This window comes from Phascolarctos cinereus, unplaced genomic scaffold (genome assembly GCF_003287225.1).
Source record: "Phascolarctos cinereus isolate Bilbo 61053 unplaced genomic scaffold, phaCin_HiC Scaffold_1;HRSCAF=81, whole genome shotgun sequence".
NCBI lineage: Eukaryota > Metazoa > Chordata > Mammalia > Diprotodontia > Phascolarctidae > Phascolarctos > Phascolarctos cinereus.
Window position 1 is genome coordinate 264,438,702 of NW_027555514.1, and position 20,979 is coordinate 264,459,680.

At 39.8% G+C, this 20,979-nt stretch overlaps 1 protein-coding gene across 2 annotated transcripts in view; it reads right to left on the bottom strand.

The window, feature by feature from the left end:
- LOC110221805 (uncharacterized protein C3orf20 homolog) overlaps positions 1 to 20,781 on the bottom strand; it is a 46,666-nt gene extending 25,885 nt beyond the window's left edge. Inside the window, exons 1-4 of one of the 2 annotated variants that reach the window (XM_021006475.2) lie at positions 20,693 to 20,781; positions 17,399 to 17,503; positions 13,307 to 13,604; positions 7,522 to 7,638 (exon numbers count right to left, since the gene is read on the bottom strand). In XM_021006475.2, coding sequence (XP_020862134.1) covers positions 7,522 to 7,638; positions 13,307 to 13,604; positions 17,399 to 17,503; positions 20,693 to 20,718 — 546 coding nt within the window. In that variant the 5' untranslated portion in view covers positions 20,719 to 20,781. The remainder of the gene's footprint in view (positions 1 to 7,521; positions 7,639 to 13,306; positions 13,605 to 17,398; positions 17,504 to 20,692) is intronic. The other variant, XM_021006476.2, reaches the window with a different exon arrangement.
- Positions 20,782 to 20,979: the final 198 nt, after the last annotated feature.

Consider the following 20,979-nt stretch of genomic DNA (forward strand, 5'->3'; position numbering starts at 1 on the left):
GCAGTTTTCCTTGATAATTTCTTGAAAAATGATGTCTAGGCTCTTTTTTTTAAATCATGGCTTTTTAGGTAGTCCGATAATTTTAAATTATCTCTCCTCAATCTATTTCCTAGGTCAGTTATTTTTCCAAATGAGATATTTCACGTTGCCTTCTATTTTTTTCATTCTTTTGGTTTTGTTTTATTGTTTCTTGATTTTTCATATAGTCATTAGCTTCCATTTGCTCCATTCTAATTTTTAAGGAATTCTTTTCTTCAGTGAGCTTTTGTACCTCCTTTTTCCATTTGGCCAATTTTACTTTTAAGGAGATTTTTTTCTTCAGTGTATTTTTGTGCCCTTTTTTTACATATGGCCAATTCTGCTTTTTAAGGCATTCTTCTCCTCATTGGCTTTTTGTACCTCTTTTACCATTTAGCCAGTCTGTTTTTTAAGGTGTTATTTTCTTCAGTATTTTTTTTGTGTCTCCTTTAACCAAGCTGTTGACTTGTTTTTTCATTATTTTCTTGCATCACTCTCATTTCTCTTCCCAATTTTTCCTCTACTTCTCTTACTTGATTTTCAGAATCCTTTCTGAGCTCTTCCATGGCCTGAGACCAATTCATATTTTTCTTTGATGTAGGAGCTTTTAGTGTGTGTTTTGATCTCCCTTGTCACCACAGCAACTTTCTATGGTCAGAATTTTTTCTGTTGTTTTCTCATTTTCACAGCCTGTTTCTTGGCTTTTAACTCTTTGTTAAAGTAGGGTTCGGCTTCCAGGGCGGAGGGCGCACCGTCCCAAGCTTCAGGGGTTTTGTGTAGCTGTTTTCAGAGATGCTTCTAGGGATTTGTTGGTTTTCAGTTCTTCCAAGGTGGAGAGGTGAGTGTATTCCTCTCCTGGCCTGTGCTCTGGTCTGTGAGCAACCACAAGCATTCTTTTCTGCCCCGGAACTGTGAGGAGGGTCACTGCTGCACTACAGCCATGTGTTCTGATGTTCTAGTGCTCCTTCTTGCTCTGGGGTTACCACCCAGGACTGTAACCTGGATCTGAGCATGGGCAACCTCGTCCTGGCTCCAGTGCTAGGAAAGAGACCCCTGCAATCTCCTTCTGACCAGTTGTTTGACCCCCTTACTGTCTGCGGGTAGAGAGCTCCACAATCAGCTGCTGCTGCTGCTGATTCAGTGGCTCCCAAGGCCTGCTCTGGTTTGCTGGGGCCTGGTCTGCACCAGGTAGGACAGACCTTTCCTGTTGACCTTCTATGTTTTCTTTGACTGGTAAATTTTTCACCCCAAACTTTTGTGGGTTCTGCTGCTCCAGGAATTGTTTTATGGCATTAAAGGTGTTCAGAGGAGTTTTGGGGAGAGCTCAAATGAGTTGCTGCATTTTCTCTACCATCTTGGTTCCTTGCCATAATTTATGTATTTTTAAAAATATATTTGGGAAATATTTAATAAGATAGATAAAAATATGTTAATGTGGGTTAACATGTGGCTTTAGGAAGCCTTACATATGGCTTAGTGGACCCATTTCAATTTTGAGTTTGACACCACTCCCTTAGACAGCATCGTGAGACTATAAATTTCAAAGCAGAAAGTGATCTGATGTGGTGGAAGTTTCCTTACACCAATAAAACCACAGGATCCAAATATAAATAAACACACAATAGATTTATATGAATACTCCAGGACTTGTGATTTTGTCAACTTGGGAAAAACTGACTCTGAGATCATCGCCCTTCTCCAATTTAGTAGTTGTGAAGGAGTTGGTGAGGCTTCGAAAGCCTCAGAGAGTGATTTACCCAGAGTCACACAAAACAACTGTGAGGTAGGTGCCATTATTGTCCCCATTTTATAGATGGAGTAACTGAGACAGAGAGAAGTTAAGTGACTTGACCAGGGTCACAAATACCTGAGGCTAGATTTGATCTCAGGGCTTCCTGACTCCAAGTCCATCGATACACTGTGCCACCTAGCTGCCTAAAAAGTATGCTCTTTTCTTAACTTAAAACTGTTCTTTTGGGGTTCTTCTTATTTCAGGCTGTTCTGAGTTGTTCTAAGCCAAGTCCCAGTGTTTACCAATCAGATAAGTGACCTACTTTACTGCCAATTCCATTACTACAAGCCACAAGGTCTGGAATTTACTTAGCCTTCAGGAAACAATTCTGTCCTAGAGCAGCCTTCTATAATCCCTCCTTTCTCTGCCTTCTTCTCTCCCCTTTGCCTTTAAAGCGAAATTCTGTGTTTCATTGGGGTCTGCTACTATTGGCCGACCCTCCATCACCACTACCCTTCCCCCCAGGGAAGCAACCTATTTAAAGAGGCCAGAGTTATTTTGATACACACCAAGCATATATTAAAAATAAGAAACTAAATTTAACCCACTAATTATAAATAAACTGATTTCTTCATGGAATTCATTTTTTGGCATCACATTTCCTATGAGAGGCAACCAGTAGAGTGTTGAATTTGTAGTGTTGTAAATTTATAATTTGTAACATCCACCTCCTCTGTATGTATCTTGTATGTATCTAGCTATTTATATGTTGTTCCCCCTCCTCCGTTAGACTGTAAGCTTCTTGAAGGCAAAGTCTGTTTTTTCTCCCCTCTTTCTTTGTGTTTCCATTGCTTAGCACAGTGCCTGGCACATAATAGATGCTTAATAAATGCTTGTAGACTGACTAATGACAACCTTGTAAGGTAAACGATGGAAGCATTCATTATTAGCCCTGCTTTATGGATGGGGAAACTGAGACCCAGAATAGTTCAGCGCCTTGTCTATACTCATGCAGTTGCTACAAAGGAGAACTGGGTCCAGTTCAGTTTTTCTTCCACTCCCAGGGGCCTTTTCCGGCTACACTGTGCTGAGGTTTTAAAATTAATTAGCCAGCATCATTCAATACACCTTCAATGTAATTTGGAGCCAGAGCCATCTGGAAAATTCTTTTCAAAGTAGGCGAGGTGAACCTAAGCGGTCCCGATAATTGCTTCAGTTTTATTTTCCCAATAGAAACCTGGTCTCATAATGCAATAAATCAAAACATCTTAGACTATCACAATTTTTTCAGAGCCTGCTATTTCACAGAAGCAGTGGAGAAAACTGATTTAGGGCTGCTTAGAAAGGTCACTCTCCAAGTTAGAACCAGTCAGGAATCTCCTCAGACTGGGCAAGGCATTTGCCCTGTAATAATAGCCAACACTCGCAGAGTACTTTAGGGTTTGAAAAGCACTTTGCATATATTACCTCGTATCAACTCTGAGAAGTAGCTATTATAGGTGTGATTAACCCCATTTGATAGATTAGGACATTGAGGCTGAGAGAAATTAAATATCTTGACCATACTCACAAAGCTAGTAAGTATCCAAGGCAGGATTAGAACCCTCATCTTCCTGATTCCAGGACCAGCATTCTGTACATTAGGTCCTGTTGTACTTAAAATATGTTGTATTAAATAGGTTCAAATATATTTATAGAACATATCAATAATATATTATGTTCATATCTTTTAAAAAGCTGTAGTCTCTCAAAGGATTAATTGACCCCAGGGTAGTGGAATAACTTTTCTAAAATTTTGTCACAATAAGTCAGACAAGTCAACGAGCATTTATTTAGCACCTATTATTTGCCAGGCACTGTGCTAAGCACCGGAGATACAAAAAAAAGTCAAAGACAGTCCCTGTTCTCAAGGAGCTCACAATTTAATGGTAGACACAACGTGCCAACAGCTATGTAGAGACAATACACACGGGACAAATTGAGCATTGGCATGAAGGGTCATTGGGAAAGGTTTCTTAGAGAAGGTGGGATTTTAGCTGGTGTGTGAAGGAAGCCGAGAAGCAAGGATGAGGAGGAAGAGCATTCCAGACACAGGGACAGACGAGGTAAAAGCCTGTTTTCATTTATGTTTCACAATAACTTCCCTTTTCTTCTTCATGTTTCTTTTACCTTTTAGAGGAGTCGTGGTAGTAGAGAACAGTGCGCTGGCCTGAGTCAGGAAGACCTGAGTTCAGTCCTTTCTCTCTCCCTTTCTGTCCCGCTTAACACTTAACAACTAACTAACCCTGGGCAAAATTACTTACCCTCTCAGTGCCCAGTCAACTCCTTAAAACTCTGAATGGCAAAGCAGGTGAGGGCTTGTATTGGCAGATAAAGAGTTTTCCTCAGCTAATTCTTTATCCCAATGAAGCCCGATATTCCTCCTCTCCAGCTTTTGCTTTGATTAATATGAAAAAAAAAGGCAAAGAAGAATTTGGCTGACAGAAGCTTTGAGGCACCTCTCTGGGCCTCGGTTTCCTCATCCGCAAAATGATGAGGTTGGGCTGTATCTCTAAGGGCCTTCCAGGTCTAAAACCTCTGACCCAATTGCCCTTCCCCTCTCTGGACCTCAGTTTCCTCAAATGTAAAATGTTGCAATCTTATCTCCAAAGGCCTTCCAGGTCTAAAACCTGTGACCTAATTGTCCTTCCCCTCTCTGGACCTGAGATTCCTCAAATATAAAACAATGTTTTATTATCTCTAAGGTCCCTTCCTCCCTTCCCGCTCTATATTATCTGAATAATAATGATGTTTCAGCTTTCTGCTTTGCTTTGCCCCAGGAAACCTGTATTGCTGAGGTCACATGAGTACAAATAGTTCCCTAGTCAGGAGGGAGGTTGTTTTCCCTTGGAAGATGAGGAAAGAGTAGAACTACTCTTATCCCTGACCGGGCACTTGGCAAAGAAAGACTGAGCTGCTCCCTGAGCCCCAAAGAAGGCCATCCTGCAACTTTCTTGCCTTTTAGGGACACAGCATCTGCTAGGGAGCCTGGCTCATTTCAAGTGAATCAACAGTGTCACCCAGTGGACAGACAGCCACATGGGCTGCTAAGTTATTCTAAGAGAAACTTGTTTTGACAATAACATCATAGCTAGAGAGCTAGAAGGGACCTAACCTCCCTTCCCCCATTTCACAGAAGAAACTGAGGTCCAAGAACACATAAACCTATTTGTTCTGGAATGACAAGAGTCAAGCTTTAGGTTTGTCTTTAGTTCTTTTTAAAGGTTGATGTCAACAAACGCAGGAAGGTGACAAACCTTTGAGTCAAGTCAAAAAGCTTTTTTTTGGGGGGGGGCAATTGGGGTTAAGCGACTTGCCCAGGGTCACACAGTTAGTGTCAGGTGTTTGGTCTGAGGCTGGATTTGAACTCAGATACTCCTGACTTCAGGGCCAGTGCTCTATCCACTGCGCCACCTAGCTGCCCCCTCAAAAAGCATTTATTAAGCACCTACTGCATGCCAGGCACTGTGCTAAGCTCTGATGATACAAAGAAAGCCAGGCTCTGCCCTCAAAGTTACAGTCTAATGAAAGATGTCCAGAGCTTTGGGCTAACTGCAGAATTTAGGCAAGATGGAGTCCCTTCCCTAATAGTAGGATGGTAGGAGAAAATATCAAAGCTTATTAAATCATTGATTTAATTAAATAATAATTGATGTTTTTCAGCTTAAATCCTTCCTCCCGTGAAAGTCCTTTCCCAGTCTCCTCTACTGGTAGTGGCTTCCCTCTGACCTTGCCACCAATTTACCCTACGATAGAGTTTGCATGTTGTCTCCCCTAATTGAATGTGAGCCCCTTGAAGGCAGGGATTGCTTTTTGCCTTTCTTTGTATCCCCAGCATTTATCACAGTGTTGTTGTTCACTCCTCGTGACCATATTTGGGGTTTTCTTGGCAAAGATACTGGACTGGTTTGCCACTTCCTTTTCTTTCTCTTCCTGGAATATAGCAGGTGCTTAATAAATGCCTGAGTGATTGATGAGCATAAGTAAGCTACAGTACATGACAAGCAAGGAATTATAGAAGAAGAAATGAATAAAGAATGTCATCAAAGAAATGTATAAGCAAAAACAAGGTGGACCAATTGAGCACATGATGAGAAACACACATATATGGTGGGTAGCCCAATAGTAGAGGCCAGAGGAAGCCACCAGTGTTAGCTGAATAAGATAATGACATGCTCAGATCTGTACTTAAGGAAAATCACTATGGCAGCAGAGTGAAAAATGGATTGGAGAGGAGAGACTGTTGCAATAGTCGAGGGGAGAAAGGCTTGAACTCAAGTGCATGTGGAGAGAAGGGGTTGGATGTGAGAGACATCAAGGAGGTAGAAATAGAAAGATAGGACCACCCATTAAAAATGTGTGGTGAGAGAAAACAAGATCAGAATAATGCCAACATTATGAACCTGAAACAATGGCAAAATGGTGGTAACTTTGACAAAAATGGGGGAGATTGGGAGAGGAAAAGAGGGAAGAGATGGAGGAGAGACAATGAATTCAGCTTCAGAAATGCTAAATTTGTGATATCTATCAGTCACTCATTTTGGGATGTCTAATAAGCATTTGGTGATGTGCAATGGAAACTCAGCGGAGAGGCTCAGGCTGTATATCTAGACCTGGGAGTTATCAGCGTAGAGGTAATAATGATAAATGGCAATAATAAGCTATGTATTATTTTCTCTCTCTTCAGATCAGAGACTGATCTGAATTTTATTGCACTGATCGTATTGCAACATTTTGTAACAGAAACTAGAAGTATGCTGATGCATCTTGAGCCGGTTCACAGAGAACCAGTCCAAGGGTAAAAGGATTTGTTCTGTGAAGGTTAGATTCAATCAAAGGGCAGCACTTGAGGACGTACAGGGCCACGTATGGCTTTGAGGCCACAGGTTCTCTACCCCTGAGCCAGCCGGTTGTTAAATTTTTGGCATAAGCATTTACACCTCAAATCAGAAAAACATTACAAACCAGGACTTGATTTATTGTTTTGTTGATATCTAGACTTAAGAGTGATGGAGAAAATGTTAACAGAGAGTCAACTTAAAAGTGTAACATGCATACAATATTTTTTTCAATATATTTTTCAGAATTTTTTTCAGTTGTTAAATACTTACCTGTACACCCCTGATTGTACTCCTAGATAACCAATATATGAGGTGTTGTAGATGGACATAATTATAGCCTAAAACCCAGCTTTGTTATTGTTGTTGTTCAGTCCTTTCAGTTGCATCCAACTCTTTTTTTTTCTTTTTTCTTTTTTTTTTAGGCAATTGGGGTTAAATGACTTGCCCAGGGTCACACAGCTAGTAAGTGTCAAGTGTTTGGTCTGAGGCAGGATTTGAACTCAGGTCCTCCTGAATTCAGGGCCAGTGCTCTATCCGCTGCGCCACCTAGCTGCCCCCCATCCAACTCTTAATGACCCTATTTGGGGTTTTCTTGGCAAAGATAATAGAGCGGTTTGCCATTTTTTTCTCCGGCTCATTTTACAGATGAAAAAACTGAGGCAGACAGGGTTAAGTGACTTGCCTAGGGTCACACAGCTAGTCTGAGGCTGGACTGGAACTCAGATCTTCCTCACTCTAGGCCTAGCACTCTATCCATTCCACTACATAGCTGCCCTTAACACACCTATACAGCCTACCTCATATTAAAAAAAGAAAATGCTCCTATGACGCTCAACTATATTGCTCTCCAACTAAAATCTATAAGTTTAAGACGGGCTACAAAGAACATACCAAGAACATGCCTGGGGCAACATTGTGGCGGTAGACCAAGAGGGAACCAGCACGATCATTGAATTCATCAGCACTGCTGATATTATACTTGAGCAACCGAAAGGGATCCAGGCGGCTCTGTGGAAGACAAGGAATGCCAACATATTAAAAATACAGGCAATCAGTCTTTCCATATCCAGGCATGTGTATTCCCCAGTATAGTAAATACAGTAAAGTAAATGGAGTAAACTCCCCTATTAAACAGAGAAGGACCATAGATTTGGAGCTATAAGTCATCAAGGTCAACCTCCTTATTTTACAGATGGAGAAACTGAAGCCCAGAGAGGTTTAGTGCCTTGGCTGGGTTACACAGCTAATCACTACCTGAGGTGGCATTGAAACCCAGGTTTTCCCAACTCTAAATCCAAAGCTGTATCTACCATGGATGCTGCCCCTATAATCACTGACTAGATTAAAAGATAAAACACAGTCACCTGTTTCCTTTAAGAAGTATACTTCAAACCAAAAGACATAAAGAGACTAAAAATTAGGGGAAGGTGTAAGGTTGATCAATGAAAGTCAGTGAAGCTAGAGTAACTATAACCCAGATCTATAACCAGGGCTGGGTGATCAGAGCTTTAATGCAGAGGATGCTGGCTACCATTGTCAGCCAGTAGTATAGAGCCAACTGAATTTAGCATCTAGTTAAACAAGCATAATTAATTAAAGTTAAAATTAAAAATCAACAGATATGGCAGAATTAACTAATAACAACAACAACAAAATAATAATAGATAGCATTTATATAACACCTACTGTGTCCCAAGTATTGTGTTAAGCACTTTACAAATATCTTATTTTACCTTTACAGCAACCCTGGGAGGTGAGTGCTATTATTAGCCCCATTTTGCAGTTGAGGAAACAGAGAAACAGATGTTAAGTGATTTGTCTCCTCTTTCCTCCTCAGTCTGCCCTGCTCCCTATTATCCTAGCAAAATATCTGCTTTCTCCTTCTACAGAGTTCAGGGTCTCCCAGTCTCCCACTCATGGGGGCTAATTCCTCCCCCTCTTTCTCCTCCCCAAATTGCATTTATCTCAAAGAGTTAATTTGATGGCACATTACATGCTGTCTGCTCCAGGCTTGTTTCTAAATTCCTTTCTCCAGGCAAGAAAATTGCTAGTTGCAGCAGTAGCACTATTATCGTATTAAATTGGATTTCATAGTAAATGCATTGAATGGTCTTTCAACTACCCCATGCTGCCTCTCACGGGGAAAACCTAACAGTGATTGTTTATGCCTAACAGAAGAGCATCCCAATACATAAAAGGGACAAACTGATAGAAATGTAAAAAGAAAGAGATAATAATATGATTGGGGTGGGAGACCCCCTGTGTGATCAGATCTAAATAGACTTCCACTATCACTCTGATAGTGATGCATCAACTTGACAAGGATTAGTAAAGAAATGATAGACAAAAAAGGCAGAATTAACTCATGATCACAATAACATTGGGCAGCGAGGTGGCACAGTAGATAGAGTGCCAGGCTTGGGATCTGGAAGAGTTCAAATCTGGCCTCAGACACTTACTAGCTGTGTGACCCTGGGCAAGTCACTTACCTCAGTCTGCCTCAGTTCCTTATCTGTAAAATGAGCTGGAGAAGGAAATGGCAAATCACTCCAGTATCTTTGCCAAGAAAACCCCAAATGGGGTCATGGAGAGTTGGACACGACTGAAATGACTGAACAACAACAACAAACAATAATAATAACAGCTAGCATTTATATAGCAACCACTGTATGCCAGGCACTGGGCTAAGCACTTCACAAATATTATCTAATTTATCTTTACAACAACCCTGGGAGGTAAGTGCTATATTTATCCCCATTTAACAGTTGAAGAAACTGAGGCAAACAGAAGCTTAGTGACTTGCCCAGAGTCACACAGCTGGTAACTATCTGAGGCTGGATTTGAACCCAGGTCTTTCTGACTGGTTCACTCTATTCACCTTGCTGCCTAACTAATCTATGGAAATCATTTCTTAAGGAAAGTGGATGCTTTTTTTTCAAGGTTATGACTAGAACATCGAATTGATCTCATAAATGGGACAAAAGATAGATTGAGTAAATTTAAAAAAAAAGAAACAAATTTCAAAAATTCTATATACCACATACTTAGACTACAATGTAGTAAAAAAAATGTGAAATGAATACTAAAGCAAATGTCAAGTGCCCAGCGTATGGAAATTGAAAATCATAACTCTTCTAGATGACACCCAGGTTAGGGAGGAAATAGCAAGAAAACAATTATGTCTATGTCTATATCTGTATCCATATCTCCTAGAGCTATAGAAATATGTCTAATAGCTCTAGCTAGATGAATAGCTGTAGCTATTGTTATATATAGATGAGGGGACCAGATAGCAATATAGTTATATTTACATATCTGAGACTAAATCTTCCCATCTCAGACCAGAAGTTTAGGTGTAACTCATGGGCTGGAACCCACTACTTATTGGCACAAAAATGTTGACCTGCTCTGTTTCCAACTTGGGCAGATTCGACCTTCCTTAGGCAACCTGGTGGCCCCCACTCAATAGGATTCACCATAAAGATGTTGAATACTGTTGGGACACCTCATCAACATAGCCTGCTGAAGCTCAGAACTTCCAAACTCAGGAGATGCACCAGCCTCAGCCTGTCAGTTAACTGGGATTACAGGGAGTAAATCATACCCCACTGTAAAATAATTCTTGAAACAACAAAAGTAGAAATACAACATATAGAAGTGTATGCACTCTTACTGCAAAGGGTAGAATATAAGCACTCTAATCCTGGGAGAGACTTTAGAGGTCATCTTAAGACTTCTATACTATGAAAGTAATCTCTACAAAAGTAGAGATTTATATTAAAAAAGTTGTAAAAAGAGAGACTACCCAAAGAACTTAGAAAGCAAGCTAATTTAAATTTAAAGGAAATTTAAAATTTAAAAAGGAAATAACCTAGAGCGGAAATAAAAAAGAACAAAGAAAAAAATAATATTGATTAAAGCAATCATCAGTTCTTTGGAAAAATTAACAAAGTAATATTAGCCCAACTAATTTTTTTAAAAAAGATTAAAATGAACAAAATGAGAAAGGAGCCATAGCAACAAATAAATAGAGATGAATACTGAAGGGAATATTATTCTTCACTGTATGTTAATAAATTTGATGAGTTAGTAGCAATGATAGAAAATGCAAAATGCAAAAAATACATAAATACATAAACTGATGCATAAAAGGGGAGGTATAGCCCAGCTGGAGCATTTTGCCAAACTTCCAAAGAACAAATAACCTTTTTACTGCACAGAATATCCTAGAGTATAGAAAAAGATGCAGTGTTACTCCATTTATTTTATGAAGAAAATGTGGATTTAACTCCTAAACCTGGCAAAGAGAGCATAAAAATTATAGGCCTATCTCCCTTACAAATATAGACATAAAGATCCTGTATAAAATCTTAGCAAACACAATACAAAAACATATGGACATGATTATCCACCATGACTAGGTAGGGTTTCAGGGAAGAAATATCATTCATTCATTCATTCATTCATTTTTTCATTTCATTCACCCATTGATTTAACAGCTAAAGTGCCTACTCTCTACAAAAACACTATGTATAAATAGTCCATAATATTAACAGTCCATAAAGTAATAGAATAAAAAGCACTATGTAATTAGCTCAATAAAAATATTGAAATTACATTATTTTAAAAGCTAATTAACTAACTACCCAGAGATTATGAAGAAAATATGTAAAATAAAAATATGTGTTTTCCCACATCTGTCCATGCAAGAAAGCAGGGCCTTGAAAAGAATATTGTGTTTTCACACGCAACTCGGAAATAAGATATACAGGCAACGGGGTATAGAACTCTATCCTGCCCTATAAGAAAACAGAAAGGGAAGGAGATGACAAGGGGGGTTGATAGAAGGCAGATTAGGGGTAGGAGTATTAGAGGAAGGGGTATTCAGAATGCTTGCTGTCTTGGCATGGGGGAGGGGCGAGATGGGGAGAAAATTTGGAACTCAAAATCTTGTGGAAGTGAATGTTGCAAACTAAAAATAAATAATTTTTTTTAAAAAAGAAGAAGAAGAAGAAAGAAAAGAGTATTGGCTGCCCCATAGTCTAGAGCCTAGCTTGGCTGCAGCTGCTTGGGTGACCTTGGTAACTCAACCTCTCTGGGCCCAAGTATCCCTGCCTCCAAAATGAAAAGGTTTAAACACCACTGCCTCCATGATTCCCATTTTCTTTCCCATTCTGTGATTCTTCACTGATGCTGTGCTGGATTTGAAGTTAAAGGATCCTGGTTCGAATCCTGATTCTGTACTTATTCATTCAACAAGACTTTATTAAGTACATCTCACATTTTATTGGAGGAAAGCAGCATAAAACGTTAAAGAAGACACAAAGGGATGTCTGCAAGGAGGGAATCCGAAGGGACTTCCTGTGGGAGGTGGCCCTTGAACTGAGCTCTGAAAGAAGTCAGGGATTCTCCAAGCTTGGAGGGGAGGAGGGAGGGCATTACAGGTGTCAGGCAAAGCGATGGGAAATGCAATGTTCAGTACCAGGAACAAGAAGCCAGTTTGTCCAGCATGTAGAATGTATTTTGCATTGATTTTGTCTATATGCATATATGTACAAATGAAAGAGAAGAATGTGAAAGGAGCCTGGAAGAGTAGAGAGAAAAGAGTCAAAGAAAGTTCAGAGAGGTCTATCCAGAAGCAGGGAGATTTCTTCCCTACTGTTAAAATTTCACATATCCTTTAAAAAGCAGTCTGTAGTAGAAATTCAGTCTCGTATACAATCCCCTTTGGGGGTTTCTCTGTCTATTGAAATGTTTATGATTGTTAATATTTGATAAATCATAATAATTTTTTAAAGACAGACATAAGCTTGGAAAAATAGGATGGCACTAGATTGCGAACAGTTTCAAAAGCTATAAGGAGGACTGAATTTAAGCCAAGGTGAGGGGATTGACGTGGTGGGATTTGGGTTTTAGGAATATCAGCTTCACAGCTGTGTGGCAGATGAATGGGGGCAGAAGAAAACTAAAACATGGACAACAGTCAAAAGCCTATGGCAAATCTTTGTTTTATGGGATGGTTCTCTAGGAGCGGTAGAAATGGGGTGGGGGGTGGAGATACAGGGGGAAAATTTAGATGATGTAAATGCAAGAAATAACAACTAGAAACAATTTTTAAAAGACTATTGTTATGGTCCTAGCAAGAAGTAAGTTAGCATAATGACAAGACACTTAAGCTGTCTGCTTCAGTTTCCTCATCTATAAAATGAGAATAATAGAGCCTACCATCCAGAGTTGTTGTGAGGATTAAATGAGATAAGAATTGTAACACACTTAGGACAGTGCCTGGCACAGTGCTTAATAAATGCATGCTCTCTCTCCTCCCCACTGCCCCACCCAGAAGCTACCTGTGTGACCTTGGGTCTCCTGGGCCTTAATCTCACAGTATCATAGATTTGGAGCTGGAAGAGATGTTGAATGAAGTGAATCCCCAAGAAGTGAAATGAACCAGTGTCCACGATGACATAGCTAGTATGGGGGGGGGCAGAATGTGAACCCAGGTCTTTGTGACTCCAGATCCAGTGCCCCATCCCTGATGCACTATGTCTCTCATCTGTGAAATGAGAGGGTTGCACTCAATGGCCTCTAAGGGGCTCCCAGATACCTACCCCCAGTGCCCTGATCCCCTTGGTGACACCTGCAAGAGGCAGGTTACAAGGCTATACCTACCACTCACCTGTATGCAAGGCATGTTTCTCGTTCTGTTTTTGTGGGCATACAACTCTTCTATCTCCCGCAATGTGCCATCCTCCGCCATAGAAGAGTCATACACACAAATCACTGTGATTTGCTCTGGGCAGGATATCTGGTTGTTTATGAGAAAATCAAATTCCAAGTCAGTCACATGAGGGATGGAATGGCTGCTGCACCTGCAGAGCCTTATATCCTCTCCCCTCATTTTATTCCTCAGAACCACAGGACAGAGCAGCTGGGAGACGAACCAAATGTTCTCATTGTCGATGGAAAAAGGCAACCTGGAAAATGAGGGGAGAGGGCAGGCTAAGACAGAAAACCGTAGCATGTGAATAAAAAGAAAAGGGTGGTTGAGAGAAAATTAAGATTGTGTCTGAGTCCTAGCATTTCAAAGGCAAAATGGACTACCTAGAAAAGTAGTGAGTTCCCCCTCACAGGAAGTATTCCAGCAGAGAATGGCTGGCCACTTGCCCAGGTGGCTGTAAAAGGAATTCTGTTGTGAGGCCACATGGTCTAGCTATATAGGGGTTCTAAATCTGGGGTTTTAAATTTAAATTTAAAATTGAAATGTTCAATTTTAAATTTAAATTTAAATGTTTAAATTTTCATTTTACAATTAAATTTTAATCTGAATTTAAATTTTGTTTTAATTTAAAATTTAATTTAATTTAAATTTTATTTGAAATTAAATTAAATTTAAATGTTATCTAAAAATAAATTTAAATTTTATCTAAAATTTAATTTAAATTTTATGTGAGTTTAAATTTTTGTGTTAATTTAAAATTAAATTTAACTTTTAAATCTGAATTTTAAATTAAATGTTATTTAATCTAAATTTAAAATTACATTTAAATTTTAAATTACATGTAAATTTTTAAGGTAGGTTTTAAGTTACATTTAAATTCATATTTTATTTTGAAATTTTACGTTAAAATTTTAATTTGAAATTAAATTTAAATTTAACTTTTGATTGAAATTTAAATTTTAAACTTAATTTTTATAATTATATTTGATTATGATTGGTTTTCTTTTGTGGTCTTAAATATTTTGTTTTATATTTTAAAAACTTTATTTTGAAAACTTGTCCATAGGCTTCACTAGATTGTGAAAAGGGTACATGATGCACACAAAAGCTAAGACTCCTAGTATAGTGGATAGAATTGATGGACATGCAGTCAGGAAGACAAGGGTTCAAACTATGCCTTAGACACTTATACTAGCTGTATGACTCTGGATCGCAGCCCTTCTGAGCCTTCTCATCTATAAAATGAAGAGATTAGATTCAGTAGCCCCTCTCAGCTCTAAATCTACAATCTTTAATTATAAAATCAAGTGAGGTTCTTTGATTTCTGGACTCCAAATGGCCGTTCTTCAAAAAAGAAAAAAAATCGTGAATATAAGGCAAGGACCATTCACTTCTCAAGAGCCAATTGCTAATTTTTTCAGTGTGAGCTTTGATACCTCAGAAACTGGCAAACCCCATAAATCAGGGCTGGATTTATTATTTTATAGATTGTCTAGATGTAAGAAAATGATGGAGAAAATGTTCCTAATGCAGATTAAGCTTAACAATGTATCGTGGAAGAGAGTTTCCATGTTTTCATCTCTGCGGGTTTCCTAGTTTATGCCCTAGACATAAATCACGAAACAGAACGCCTTCCACATTTGTCAAAGGAAGGATGAAACCAAATGAGCGTAAATAATTTCCAAGTCAAAATGACAGTGAATACTAAAAATATTGATTAGAGTTTAATCAGCGCAGGAGAAACTTGCCTGTACCATCCTGAGGCTAATGAATTTGGAGTCAGAGTCAATATGTAAAATTATTCTGCTCTTACTTAAAAAAAAAAATAATGCCAGAAAGAACGGGAAGAAGAACACAAATAAATAAGAAAGGACCATCGGGGCAAGGATTGCTACCATTATAGTAGGCTCTCACCGCTGGCTTCTAAAGACTAGTGTTCAAATCAACTAACGTTTCTTAAGCATCTACTGAGAGGCAGGGTACGGTAGTGAGTAGAGAGCTCATCTTCCTTCCAGCCAGGAAGACCTGGATTCAAATTCCACCTCGGAGGGGTCCTGACCGAGTGACCGTGGGCAAGCTCTCAATGCCCCAGGCGACGATCTTAACACTATAAATTGTGGAGCAGGTTCCAGCCTGCATGGGAGAAGGAGTTCCGAGACTAGTGAAATCACAGGTCGAGTCCCTATTCCTGTCCCTAGCTGTGCCGTGACAGGAAGCCTGGGGAGAGGACTCACCCTACAGATAGGAAGAACTGAAGTTAGGCCCTTCGAAAACTAGCTAGGTGACCCTGGACAAGTCAGGGGCAGATCTCTGGGTGCAGAGAAAGTTCTGGGCTGCATCGAGAGAGGGAGAAGTCTCACCAGTTCATTGATCAGATGGAATCAGGGATGGGGATGAAACAAACACACACAATAACAACACACACACACACACAGAACAAAAATGCATACATAAGGAAGGGGAAGGGAAGGAAAAAGGGAATAAGCATTTATATCTAGCACCTACTAAGTGCAGACACTTTGCTAAGCACTTTCTCACAAATATTCTCTCATTTCATCCTCATAGCATTGCCTTGGAGCAATATCTCCATTTTAGTTGAGGAAACTGAGGCACGTAGGAGTGAAGTGACTTGCCCAGGGTCCCATGGCTAGTTAAGTATCTGAGGCTGGATTTGAACTCAGATCTTCCCAATTCCAGGTTCAGCTCTTCGGTGGCACAGCCAGATGTTGAGAATACACACTTGCGCACACTTCGCACATGCATATGTATTTGCCGTTGCTCAGTCATTTTTTCAATTGTGTCCTATTCTTCATGACCACACTTGGGGGTTTTCCTGGCAAAGATACTACAATGGTTTGCCATTTCCTTCTCCAGCTCATTTTACAGGTGAGGAAACTGGCAAACAGGGATAAGAGACTTGCCCAGAGTCACATAGCTAGTAAGTATCTGAGGCTGGATTTGAACTCAGGAAGACAAATCTTTCTGACTCAGGGTCCATGGCTCTATCTACTGAGTCACCTAGTTGCCCTATATAAATGTATATACATACATACATAGTCACACACACACATATATATATATACACATATATATACACACATACATACACGTGTCTGTATACGTATGTGTGCAAAATAATTAGGGGAAGGGGAGAGACACTAGCCTCTGGAGCAGGGACTAGAAAGGCCCTTTGGTAGAAAGCTGCATATAAGCTGAGCTTTGAAAGAATCTAGGGATTCTAAAGGCAGGGTCCCACCTGCCCTCCATCAGCCTCGTGGTTGCAAGATGACTGACTAGTCCTTCTGGGTGCCTTATCTCTCCATCTGAAAAACAGGAATTAGCTCCTGTTTCCACAAACCTTCCAAACAGAGATGAAATGTCTTATTCCGCAGGCACATTTATTGATTCTGCTTCATGAATTTGTACAAATAACACTTGTAATTCTCCTGTGATTTTTGAAACATGGTCAAAACCGAACTTCCATATGTAAGCTGGCTGCGGGATGTTTGTGATCATCTCTAGAGAAGTCACTACATTTTTATTTGTTTATGTATTTGGCTAGGTGCAGACTTGTGATTTTGTCAGTGTTAAGGAAATTCCAGTGAGAAAACTCCTTTTACCAATGTAGATTGGCAATGGTTTTTCAATTTACAATCCTAGAGACCTGCTAGGGGAGCTAAGAGGTTAAGTGATTTGCCCGCAGTCAACAGATAAATTAGATTTTCTCTTACTAATTTGTTCTTCTAACTTTTGCAAACAAAGTGATTTCACCAATAGAAGGGACTCCCAGTAAGGAAACTCCTTCCCTCAATGCAGATCACAACTTCCAGTTGCCATTTTTATCTTTGCATCCTCGTAGTGGCAGTTTAACAAATGTTTGTTGATTGACTGATTAACAGGGCACCAAGGTTGAACAATCTATCCATGGATATGCAGGTTGAACAGTAGCCCAGGTCCTCCTGGCTTTGAAGTCAGACTTGCCTTCCCGAAGGGAGAACTACCAGAGCTGTTATGTATTTAAATATTCGTCAATTCCTTCTGTTTCCTTACCCAGAGCCCCGGGTTTTCGAAACCTGTGATGGAAGCTTAGTGAAGCATGTCTGAGCCAAATGCTGGCAGCTTCTCTTCAATGTATTTTTCTTGGGGTTTGAATTTCTGAAAGAAATAAGATCTATTGACTTCTCTGTCGTTAGAAAAATAAAGCATGATATAAACATCTGACCTTTTTGCTCAGACCTTTGGGTACTGGTAGAAGACAATGGTTGTTAAAGTGTGGTACATGAGCTCAAAACCATTTTTTGTAATAATACCAAGATGTTATTTGCTTATTAAAATACTTCTTCCATAAGGCTGCATTTTCTTCATATACTTCAACCCAAACCCTATCACAACAGATTGAATACAGAAGCAGATAGGATAATCCAGTTATCTTCTACTAAGCCAGGCATTAAAGAAATTTGCAAAAAATATGTGAAAGAATACCCCTCTTCTTGTTGATTCCTTCTGTTTTGGAAAATATGGTTATTTTTCTTCCTCTCTTATCTTAAAAAATGTGTTAGGTAGCATAGTAGATAGAGTGCCAGGCCAAGACTTGAGTTCAAATTCAGTCTCAGACACTAGCTGGGTGATTCTGGGCAGGTCGATTAATTTTTGTTTGCCTCACTTTCCTCATCTGTAAAATGGGGGAGGGGTAATAATGGTACCCACCTCTTAGAGCTGTCGTGAAGATCAAGTGAGATAATGATAGAGCGCTTAGCACAGTGCCTGGCACATAGTAGGAGCTATGTGAATGCTGGCCTTTATTATGAAGCTTAACATAGAATGGGTTTATTATTGCCATTTTAAATGGCTATTTTAAAAAATTTATCTTTTATTTTCTAATATGTAATTACTGGTAGATATAATTCCTTTAAACAAAAGTTCTTTGGGATCTTCAATAATTTTTATGAATGTAAAGAGGTCCTGAGACCAAAAAGTTTGTATAGGGAACTCCCTGGTGAGGAAAAATTTCTCTGCCAAAGCTGACTGTGATCTGTTCTGCAATGTATAGTCTTAGAAAGTTTCATGGCAAGAGATTAATTGGCTTGTCCACATTCATTCAATTACTGAGTGTCACAGAAGACACTTAAACTCAGCTATGTCTGACTCTGACACCAGATCTCTATCCCCTATGACCCATTGTTCTTTCAGCCTGTAATATAGGGGTAATAATACCCACAATGGCTGCTAGGTGGCACCATAATGTACAAAGCGCCGAGCCTGGAGTCAGGAAGACTCATCTTCCTGAGTGCAAATCCAGCCTCAGACACTTCCTAGCTGTGTGACCCTAGGTAAGTCACTTTACCCTGTTTGCCTCAGTTTCCTCACCTGTAAAATGAGCTGGAGAAGGAAATGGCAAACCACTCCAGGATCTTTACCAAGAAAACCTCAAATGGGGTCACAAAGAGTCAGACATGACTGAAATGGCTAAATAACAAGGAAATTACCTGTAGTATCCACTTCAGAAGGTTATTGTGAGTCTTGATGAGAATTACGTAAAGTATCTGCTAAGTATAGCTAACTGTTAGGCATTTTTATTCATATTTCTGTTTTTGATGCAACCCTGGTATTCTATCACATTAATATGCTATGATTCATTTATTCAGGACTACTGGACATAGAGGTTTTCCCCCTTTTACAAACAGAGCACCGATGAATATTTTTGTACTAATAGGTCCTTTTCATGATCTTTTTTTTTTGAGAACAGAGCCCTAGCAAGAGGTGGAAGGGAATAAGCGCTCATAAAGCGCCTACCACAAGCCAGGCACCGTGCTAAGCACTTTACAAATATCTTGTCTGATCCTACCCTGAAAGGTAGGTGCTGTTATTATCCCCATTTTATAGTGGAGAAACTGAGGCAAACAGGTGAAGTGACTTGCCCAAGGTCACACTGCTAGAGTAGGCTAAATTTGAACTCAGCTCTTCCTGACTCCAAGCCCCATGATCTATCCACTGTGCATCCTGACATCTGGCTTCCTCTTGCCACACGCTTCACCTGGTGTCTTAAGTTCCCTGGGAAGAATGGGGGTAGGAAGTCATTAGCTGTGCAACACCCTGGCAGACCATTCTCTCTGAAGAGTGGGCCACTCTTTCCCCAGACCAACAACACCGCGTTAGGACAGACTTGCAGCTACCTGCCAATCCTGTCTTAAAAATGAGAACCAAGAGAAAAGCTTGGGCTCATTCTAGGATCTGTCTCATAAGCACGGTATCTTGTCCCCATGAATGAGGCTTTGTGTCTTGAAATCCAAGGTATCTCACTCCAACTGAATTAGCCCCAGGCATTAAAATTTCTAGTTACATTCCTGAGTCCCATCAACAATGTATCAGTGCCTTTTCCCTGACAATGCTGGATTTTATGTTTTTAGAAAAGATGAGTGTGTTGGGAAGGGAGGGAAGGAAAGATGGGGAAGGGATAAGAACATTTTTTTTCTATTAGAATACGGTAAATTTAATACTTTTTATTAGAAATATGATAGAGGCAGAGAGGCTAGAAAGCCAGCTTTGGTATCAGGAAGACCTGGGTTAGAATTCCACCTCAGCCACATACTAACTGTATTACTCTAGGTAAGCACTCAGTGTCTCCTAAGAAACTATAAGGTGCTAATCTGCCTGGTGAAGGGAGTTTCCCTATCAGGAGTTCTTTATAGCAATAAAATCACAGGTCTAATCTCATGGTAGAAAGAGTACCAACAAATAAATTGCCTGAAGAAATTGATAAAGTGAGGGGCAGCTAGGTGGCGCAGTGGATAGAACACTGGCCCAGAAGTCAGGAGGACCTGAGTTCAAATGTGGCCTCAGACCAAACACTTGACACTTACAGGCTGTGTGACCCTGGGCAAGTCACTTAACCCCAATTGCCAAGAAAGAAAGAAAGAAAGGAAGGAAGAAAGGAAGAAAGGAAGAAAGAAAGAAAGAAAAGAAATTGATAAAGTGCCCAGAAGCATGTTAGAAATAAAAGTAAATAAAAGTAAAAAAAAAAGTAAAAATAACATATATAGAAACAGGGACAGGGAATGAGACTTAGTAGGAGCTAAAGCCATCGAACAAGGTATTATCTAGAAGGGAAAAAATAGCCCCCAATTTAAATAAAGTAAACAATGCTTAATTGGATAAGGCAAATTGATAAGAAGGTGATTTGGACTGTTCCCCAGGGCTGTGACCCTAGGGTAGGATGAAGGTCTAACTCCAGGGATATATTTCACAGAGTGAAATTTGATGAGACATCTGGAGATCTGGGGAAAGTCAGCCACCAACAAGGATTAAGAAAGGTTTAGTCAAACTCATACAGAATCCATTTGTTACCTGAGATTATGAGAGCTAGTAGTCATGGCCTACTGAGTCGTCTGAACAGTAGCAGTCTTTCGCTTCAGGGAGGGGAGTTCTAGATTCAATACATTGATTCTCCTTTCTTGTTTCCACGGCAACGGCTACCAGGGAAACAGCCCTAGGAGGAACACCGCTGATTGGATACTCCCTTTCCCTCACATCCTCTGTGGATTGCTCATAATTTCGTAGATGTGAAATGATTGTTTTCCTGGGTCTGCCATAATCTTTCACTGAAAACCTGCTGTAACAATACGATATCTACG